This window comes from Cottoperca gobio, chromosome 6, assembly GCF_900634415.1.
Source record: "Cottoperca gobio chromosome 6, fCotGob3.1, whole genome shotgun sequence".
NCBI lineage: Eukaryota > Metazoa > Chordata > Actinopteri > Perciformes > Bovichtidae > Cottoperca > Cottoperca gobio.
Window position 1 is genome coordinate 3,233,135 of NC_041360.1, and position 9,541 is coordinate 3,242,675.

At 41.7% G+C, this 9,541-nt stretch overlaps 1 protein-coding gene across 4 annotated transcripts in view; it reads left to right on the plus strand.

Annotated features, from left to right (window-relative positions):
• The first annotated feature begins 523 nt into the window (after nucleotides 1–523).
• The window catches only part of LOC115009608 (NT-3 growth factor receptor-like), a 162,135-nt gene continuing 153,117 nt past the window's right edge, over nucleotides 524–9,541 (plus strand). For all 4 annotated transcript variants that reach the window (XM_029433728.1, XM_029433731.1, XM_029433729.1 and 1 more), the window contains exon 1: nucleotides 524–1,237. In XM_029433728.1, coding sequence (XP_029289588.1) covers nucleotides 960–1,237 — 278 coding nt within the window. In that variant the 5' untranslated portion in view covers nucleotides 524–959. The remainder of the gene's footprint in view (nucleotides 1,238–9,541) is intronic.

The following is a 9,541-nucleotide window of genomic DNA, read 5'->3' on the forward strand; positions in this document are numbered from 1 at the left end:
AGCTTATTCCGCTGACCCCAAGTAGACAAAATCTATTGGTACTGCTTTAAGATGTATTAATATACAATAACAATGCCATATTAGCTTCAATAGAGACCAAAGTGTGCACCATCATCATACTCCAACATCAATGTGTGTGATAATAATGCATGATGTACAGGGCTGTGTTGGTACTTGATGTTGGATGCCAGCAGACATAACTGAAAGTCTTTATGTGCATGTGTTTTTTAGTCACACATTGTGTTTTGTTCCTTTTATTTCTGTGGGGTCACTAACATATTCGTTCAGAAGCGCGTGTTCGGCCCTACATGCGCGCGCGTCTGTGTCAGTTTTCACTATGTCCAGTAGGTGGGACTTGAAGCTCGAAGGATGGAGTCTTCCTCTCTCTCTACCGCCCTGTCTCTGTCTCTCCACCATTCCCACCACCCGGTACCAGCAACAGCGTTAGAGAGAGAGAGGGAGAAAGAGAGAGAGAGAGAGAGAGAGAGAGAGAGAGAGAGAGAGAGAGAGAGAGAGAGAGAGAGAGAGAGAGAGAGATGGTGGGATGACATAAAACGATGCAGAGAGAGGAGGAGAAAATAAAAAGGACCAGACTGCAAGCGCAGATCCCTTTATGTCATGGACCTGGAATATTTTCGGGATTTCTTCTATCTTCTTTTCCTTCCCAGCTGTGTTTTTTTTTAAACGCGCAGGAGAGACGTGACTGGCATCATCAAAATCTCTGACATACACACACACACACACACACACACGGATACACACGGACATGAAAGGAGATATGATTTTTGTGTTATTTAACATTTGGACTCCATTGAGAGAAATAAGGTGAGAACACCGGTTACGCATTCGCACACCCACGTACGCGCGGAGCGGACTATGATCAGGAGGATTTGAGTCATTTGCCTTTGCTGCTGCGCTGCAAAGTTGCAAAAAAATCTGGGCAGTTGAATCGTGGCAGCATGGATGGATTTGGTGCGTTATTTGGCGCATTCGGCGCCCGTCGCCCTCCCAGGATATGGTGCTGCTGGAAGGTGTTTTTTCTTCTCAGCGTCTTCTTTCGCAACTACCTGAGTTCCTTGCTGGACTGTCCGCCCACTTGCACCTGCTCGCCCACAGAGATCTACTGCAATAAGTCAGACAACAGCAAATTCTTCCCGCTGCTGTCCTTTCAGGGCACCGGCAGCGCCGGGAACAGTACTGGGAGCATCGAGGACCTTTTCCAGAACATCACCTCCATGTAAGTGCTGCTGCTGCTTCAGACCACAGCTCTCTGTAGCTGCCTCAGAAAATACACTTCACATAATTTGGGTTTTTATTCATAACCTTTAGGTGGATAAAAACCTTCACACACCTTTCTGTGGAATACAGAAGATCCTTTATGAGATATATATTCATAGCATTTGGGCTATAATCAAACATTTGTTGGGCAAAGATGGTTTAAAACATGCCTTTTTTGCTGTTGGTAGAATTGGTGTTTGTCCTGTGGGAAATTCCAAAAATAAACTTTAAATCATCACTAAACTCTATGTACAACAATGTTAGATTGAGGTGGTCACAACCAGGTTCTGATTTAAAATCATTCATTACATTTAGCCATGGACATAAACAAACCTCACCCAAAATGAGGTGAAACTGACCAGTGTGTGGTGCACAATGAAAAAATGAGAATAAGTGATTCACCAACTCATCAACAGGAGGTCACAGTTCTCCCTCATTCCTTCTGGCATATTGTATATATCCATGCATCCTTTCTATACCTGTGTACATTACACTTGCCTATATAACCCTGCTCAACCTCTACTGTACTTCAGTACATGACCCTGAGCGCACTAGGCAACCATCCTCCCTTGAAAAGCCATAAAGAGCCTTAACCTCATTTAACCAAATCTTAATCTATGCACTCAACTTCAGCGTAGAGTAAGGGTTACCTTAACTGAGAGGCTAAATGAAAGAGCAAACAGAAATGCATTAGCAGCAACTTTTAAGTATTTTCTCCGTTGAGAACGTTAGGTTGTTTTAATACTTTCATTCCATGTGCATTTCATCAGAAGTGATTCAAGGAGGAAGTGATGGTCGGGGATTCTGTTCCCTTGTCACGGTCGAACAGTCAATGAGATAATCTTTTCATAAACCTTTTGGCAATAAGACAGTTGACATCTCAGGAGGTAGCGCGGACCCTGCAGTCCACATGTTCAAGCATCCCGGGGCCAGATACTGAACCCCAAATTGCTTCCGATGGCAGAACGGAGTGTGAGAGCATGAACAAATCTATTTTGCTTTCAGAAAAATATTCTTCTATTAATATACTGTGAATGACTTAAACAAGGTGCTAAATTCTTTAGAGAATGAATCTTTGTCTACGTTCCTGGTAGTATGCAATGCTTTCTTGGTCAGGTTGACCTTGACCAACATTATTTGGAATGCTGCAATTGAATCTTGTGAATCAGTGTGTTTCTGATACAGTGCATATCGGAGGTGTGTAAAAGATTGGCCCGTTTGACTCTGGATGAGTAATCGGAAGATGATTTGAGAGATCTACTTCTTAAATAAAGTGCAGCTGAAAAAGCATTTCCTGATTTTCTGTTCTTCTTTTACCATTGTTACTCTTCCCCTTTACTTGCTGCAGTTTCTCCCTTCTTTTATCTTTTGATGACAGAGAGGTAAAAGGCCCAGATATCTCTAAATAGTTTCATTGGATGATAAAAGCAGTCATGACTCAGTTGCTCATAAGCACAACTCTAAGTCTAAATGTCAGTTTTCTTGGGATGAACCGCCAACCAGTCATCGAAATATCCGTGAAAGCCTAATATTCCCTCTGCGGGCCCTGAATACAAACCACCGCAGACACAAATCACTTTATATATTCCATTCCCTTTGAGGCACCGGCCTGAGAACAACAGAAGGTTGAACTTCTTTTAAGAAATCCTCCTTCATTTAGAAGAGAATATAGCATATCTCCTCGTGTGTGTGTGTGTGTGTGTGTGTGTGTGTGTGTGTGTGTGTGTGTGTGTGGCCTCCTGTGGGATATTCCTCATGCATGTGTCACCTGCCTAGAAAGTGATCAGCATTCACAATCAGAAGTTATTTCAGAGCTAAATTCATTAAGTAACACTGAATAATACATTTGGCATTGGTGTTGTTTTTATATATATATATATATATATCAAGAATTTCCATACTGCCGGTCAGTTATAAAACATGATATCCAATGACATGCAACAATAAATACAACACGATGCATCCACACTTTGACGCGTTGATGCGTTGGAAACTTGTAATTTAAAAGACTTTGAGGCAGCTTCAAGGGAACTTCAGGTTTGCAGCTGTAAATTCAGTCAAGTTGCTGAATCCGATTAAATAAATCAGTTTAAGGACATGTTGCTTCAAACATCACGATGAGAATGTCTGATAAATTGCGATCATTTTTTAGATTGGCTGTGATTTGATTATCTTGTGCGGTATCAGTTAAGCAATGTGAGCTGGTGTTTGAAGTGATGCTGCTGCTTTGCAAAGTTTGTAACTCTTGAGTTGCACTGTCAGTCACTTTAATTAGAAGATCCCAAATCATTGTGCCGTATTCTCTCATGAGTTGCCAGTCTGTTCCCTCACACTGCTAAAGCTAGCTTACTCTTTTAACCTTTAGTGTGCTTTAGGGTTTGTTCAAATACATCTCCAGTCCTCATCCTGTGTCAAAATACACTCTGAAATACAAATGAAGCTAAAATGAGGTTTAAGATGAAGTGGGCATCTCTGTCGTCTTTGCTGTGTCTAGGATCAATGCAGACGTTTTTTTCCCTCCGCCGCACCTCGGCAATGAAACGCTTGACCTGAACTTCACAACGACGATCTTTTACAGCGACCCATTTACTCTATGAGCGAACATATGGCTTGTGAGAATTGTTTAAACAAAATCAGATTAAATTACAAGCCACAGAAAACAAGCAGAACCATGGCAATGCTTACAAATGTGCCTTTAGTAGCAGACACAGCGTTAGTTAACAGTAGGCACACTGGAAACCCTAACCCTTAAACACAAGGAATGATTGATTACTCATGACTACCCAGGAGCTTATTAATAATTTGGTTCAGACTAATCTGGAGTCAGGAGCAGTAAGACTGCTCCCTGGTACCTATCCCTAGTAACAATACGTCAGTGATGGAAATGAGAAGAATACCTTTCCAGTGTCATGAGCTAATGGTAACTAATGGCTTCATTGCATCATAATAAAATCTGTGTGTTGTCTGACATTGAAATGAGGGACGTGCTGTACTGTACGGCTCTGGCTCACTTCACTGTGCTTTGTAAGATCACATTTTTTTACATGAATTTCCTATCGCCTCCTTGTAGTTGTGTGTGTTTGTGTGTGTGTGTATGAATGTGTGTGTGTGTGTGTGTTTCTGCTCTGAGGGATTATCCAACAACATTCTACCCAGCTCTGAGACGCTTGTAGTCCATCAGTTTCCCCATGCTCTCTGCTCCCTACTCTCTTATTAAGCCTACACAACACACACACACACACACACACACACACACACACACACACACACACACACACACAGACACACACACACACACACACACACACACACACACGCACACACACACTGTCTCTACACCTGTCAGTTTTCCATCTCCCTCTGCATTCTGCATCTCAACAGCACCATCGGTCGGAGCGCTTTAGCTGAGAGCTGTCGCTTCCTTGAAAAGCCGAACCCCCTCTGTCTCTGCAGCCTGAGCTGCTCAGATTGCTTTTTTCTGTCTGTGTGAATTCAAGCTTGTTGCTGCTCACAGTGAAATGAACCCGATCTTCATGTTTCGACACGGTGACTCATAGGAGAGGGGAAACCCAGGATTTGCAGAGTGCATATGAAAATGTTCCCAGCCTAAACTGATGCTATATATCACAGTAAGGACCTCACTGTGGTAGCAGTGCTTCTGATTTATTTACTACAAAGCATGTATACTTTACATAAGTGCTGGCTATTTACCAAAAGATACGATAGCATTTTAGATGTTTGAATTAGATTTTCTTTGACATTCCAGTCAGCCGTTGATTTATATTTATTTCAACACAGTTTTGAAAGAGACTTGCAGAGACTAGCTGGCTTTGTGCCTGTTTCACATCCAACTCACTGTAATCATGAATGGCAATTGGTGGCATGAAAAATTGGCAATAAATCGATCAATTGAATACAAATTCTGATAATAGATTAATCAACACTTCAGCAAAAACATAAAACATTTGCCAATTATAGTTTCTCCAATGGGAGGATATGTCTTTATCTCCGTAAAGAAAAGATATTTTGGACTGAACAAAAGAAATATTTTAAAGATCTGGGACCTGGGATTATATAGACTACACATTTTTAAATCCAAAAATATTAAACTGATGAATTGATGATGCAACTGTACATAAAACCACAACAACTCGGAAAATATAAAGGATCTGTATCAACAATGTTGTTACCGTCAGGGCAGCGACGCTGGTGTTGTTTTCAGCTTGTGAGTGTGTATGTGTCATCACGGCAAAATGTGCTCCTGGAGACTTCTACTGTAGCAGGAAGTACCACAGAGGAGATTTAACAGGAGTTAATCTGTCTGTCTACGTGCTGAATGCAGTCACACAACTGTTCAGTGTAGTTGAGAACAAAACAAAGGCCAATTTAGAAGATGGGTGTGGTCCGAGCAAGGGCACCACAATAAGGGGGGAAGGAATTAGGTTGCCCCCCCCACACTTTAAGACGCTGGCGCCATTTGGCATCGGCTGGTGTGTCTGTTGTTAAGCGTTTATATTACTGCCATCCGATCCATCGTTATCAGTTCTTTAATAACTACTAGTATTCTTTGGGCTACATTAATGGTGCACTGATAATGCCCTGTGATAGAGTACAGGCAGACATGCTGGATTACCTGCATTCTGGTGCTATACAGTTGCCTTTTGTTAAGGGTGAGCATTGAAATCCTTTATGTCTCTGCACACATCTATATAAAGACTAATCCTGCTCTGTAAAGTTCAGTGTGTTTGAAGCTTTCCAACGTGCTCCTCAAGTTTTCGTACAAATAGATCATTTCTTCTTCTTGCTGCGAGTGTTTCTTGGTCGATGTTGACCAGGGATTCACTCCTCCTGTCCTGCTCACGTCCCTCCTTCTGCTTCTGTGTGAAGCCTTTCAGCTGGCAGCAGTCAACACATCACAGTGCATTAAGATCACACAGCACAGCAACCATTGGAAATAAAATGCCAAAAAAAAACAAGAGCTGTAACTTAAAACATTTCTGCATGGAGAATACGATCACTTAGATTATCTTTCCAATAGGGGCGGAGAGAAAACGAAGAAGAATTAGATAACTTAAAGAGATCTGTGATAGAGACACTGATTATTTTGTGAGAACAAAACCTCATTTCATTATTAATCCATTTTGCTGCAAGAATGTTTGGAGAAAAAAAGAAGCTGCTGCAGCAGTCAGTCCTGTTTCCACCCACCACTGTGTGTAGGAGAGAGCAACACAGGGCTGCTTCCACACTGAGTGCTTGTTTTTCACGCTTGTCACAGAGAATTTAGTAAAATGAGCAAAGAACCCAGAAAATGAGAGGCACTCTGTGATAAAGAAGCTTTGTTTTTATTTAATGTCTCAAGAAAAGTGGGAGAGCAGCGTGAAGCTGAAGGAGAGAGAGAGAGAGAGAGAGAGAGAGAGAGAGAGAGAGAGAGAGAGAGAGAGAGAGAGAGAGAGAGAGAGAGCGCAGTGGCGGATAAAAAGTGGTGGATGGAAGAGAGAGAGGAGGTGGAACAAAAGAGAAGAGGAGATGAAAGATACGGGAGAAATAGACAGCCAGCTGTCAGCTCCACATACATGGACAGCTCCCTTTTACTCTCACACACACACACACACACGCGCACAAACACACACACACACACACACACACACACACACACACACACACACACATTTTTTGTTCCATCACTTCCTTTTCTTTTCACAGACTGAAAGAAATAGCTGGGCTTTATTTTGTGCCTCCATTAAGATTTGACATTTAGCGGTCAGAATGTTCAGTGCGGTGCTGCGGTATTTGTCAGTGTTACCTCTCTCTAACCTTCACCGCTCAATTTAAGTAATAAGTTCGATTTGTTTGTTTATTATTCAATACAGCGTTCCAGTCATTAAGAAGTCTGAACAGTGATCTGAATGCTTTCACTTCATGCTTCATTCATCCTAAGTTTTGGCGATCTTGGCTGATATTATCCTCCATTTATATCAATATCAACCGGTCAATTTAACAATGTCAGCTGCATCCAAAAACACACCAACAGAAAACACCATGGAATATTTTGTGAATTTTCATTTTTATACGAGATTGAAACTTTGGATTCATGTACCAAGTAAAAAAAAGAAAAAGAGAACAAGAAAAAAAAAGTACAGAAAAAGCAAGTTAAAGCGCTTAAAAGACAAAGAGCTGGACAACCGGCAGAAGTATCGACGACAGACATGAAGTAAACTCTAAAGGGAACATGGGATGAGCTGTGGCAGTGACGACACGCTGGTTAATGGAAAATAAATGTAACAGACTGTGACAGTTACAGGATACAACACCTCAATCGGAAGCAATGCAATCAATATTAAATCAATACAAACTTTTTTAAAGCAATATTTTATGTAGCTGTGTAATACGCAGGATAATGTGCTGCAAGCCGGTCATTATTGCAAAATGAACCCCTGAAGACACATTATTTATATGATAAGAAAAACATATAAAAATAATGTTAAGTGAAAAACAAATGCTGTATTAATCCTCACTGCCTAACATTCAGAGCAGAGTAAGTAGTAGTTAGCCTGGCAAAGCATAAAAGCTTCATAAACTGTTACATTATTCAGGCTGAGTGTGTTTTTAACTCATGAATGTTTAAATGATTATCAGCAGAATGCTCTGCAATGTAATAAACTCTGATATTAAACACGTTAAGTGTTCAGTGTTGTGACCTAGACAGTCACCTTGGCCCCATTGATAAACACAACAACTGTATGCTCCTCTCTGAGGCCTAACGGAGCGGATGACTGATGTGCTTACACTATGTTAAAATATCCAATAACATTAGCAACCATTATGTACCTGTCAATGTGACAGCCCACTCATCATGTCAGCTGCAGTGTGTGTGTGTGTGTGTGTGTGTGTGTGTGTGTGTGTGTGTGTGTGTGAGAGAGACAGAGAGGAAGTGTGTGTGTGTGTGTGTGTGTGTGTGTGTGTGTGTGTGTGTGTGAGAGAGACAGAGAGGAAGTGTGTGTGTGTGTGTGTGTGTGTGTGTGTGTGTGTGTGTGTGTGTGTGTGTGTGTGTGTGTGTGTGTGTGAGGGAGAGAGAGACAGAGAGGAAGTGTGTGTGTGTGAGAGAGAGAGAGTGAGAGAGAGAGAGAGAGAGAGAGAGAGAGAGAGAGGGAGAGAGAGGGAGTTTGTGTGTGTGTGTGTGTGTGTGAGAGAAGGAGTGTGTGTGTGTGTGTGTGTGAGTGAGTGTGAGTGTGTGTGTGTGTGTGTGTGTGTGTGTGTGTGTGTGTGTGTGTGTGAACGAGGAGAGTGTGTGTGTGTGTGAGAGAGAGGGAGTGTGTGTGTGTGTGTGTGTGTGTGTGGGTGTGAGAGAGAGAGGGAGTGTGAGTGTGTGTGAGAGAGAGAAGGATTGCGTCTGTGTGTGTGTGTGTGTGTGTGTGTGTGTGTGTGTGTGAGAGTGTATGTGTGTATGTGTTTGTGTGTGTGAGAAAAAGTGTTTGTGTGCATGTATGCGTGTCTTTGAAAGAGAACGTGTGTTTTTGTGTGGTGTGTGTGAGAGAGTAAGCGTATTAAAATGTGAAATAGTGTAAATGTTTGTCTATATGTTTCAACCATTAGACATGTCCCGGCTGATGCATGCTGGGAGAGGCTCTTGACCCCGAACCGAATAATTTAGAAATGGACAGATGACTCGAAGCTCAAATTCCCCCTATCAGATACCACATGATGCCAGGTGCTGCTGCTGTGTCACTGGGTCAGTGCATTGATGCTAATTAGCATCATGCAGCTAGTGGAGCGCGAGGAGGGAACACTGCGTGCCTGAGAAGGATTGTATCAGAAGTGTGGGGTTGTTCAGCCACACCAAGAAATGTTAGCTATAATGCTTGTGGATGTTGAGACTGAAATAATATAACACTCATACAAAGACTTATTGTCCAGACAGCCAACTCAGTGAGCGTCCAGGGCTTAGTGCTAAAAGCCTTTCTTGTCTCAACACTGCGTCTATTCATAACATAAATATATAACAATATAATATTTAACTTTTTTGTATCGGCAAGGGTTGGGGGCAAAATATAGAAGGACACTTATTTACAATTGCGCTGTTGTTCCCTCACATCTTTGGAGGTCCCCCATGTGCCAGTGGAAAATATACTGTTAATGAAATAGACTTTTAAAGAATTGTAAATTATTGTTATGTGTGGTATAATGCTCTTTCAGTTCTGTCTCATTTTATTTTGTGTTGGTTGTTTTCTTTTTCTTTTGGTTTTCTACTTCTGAAGACCGAATA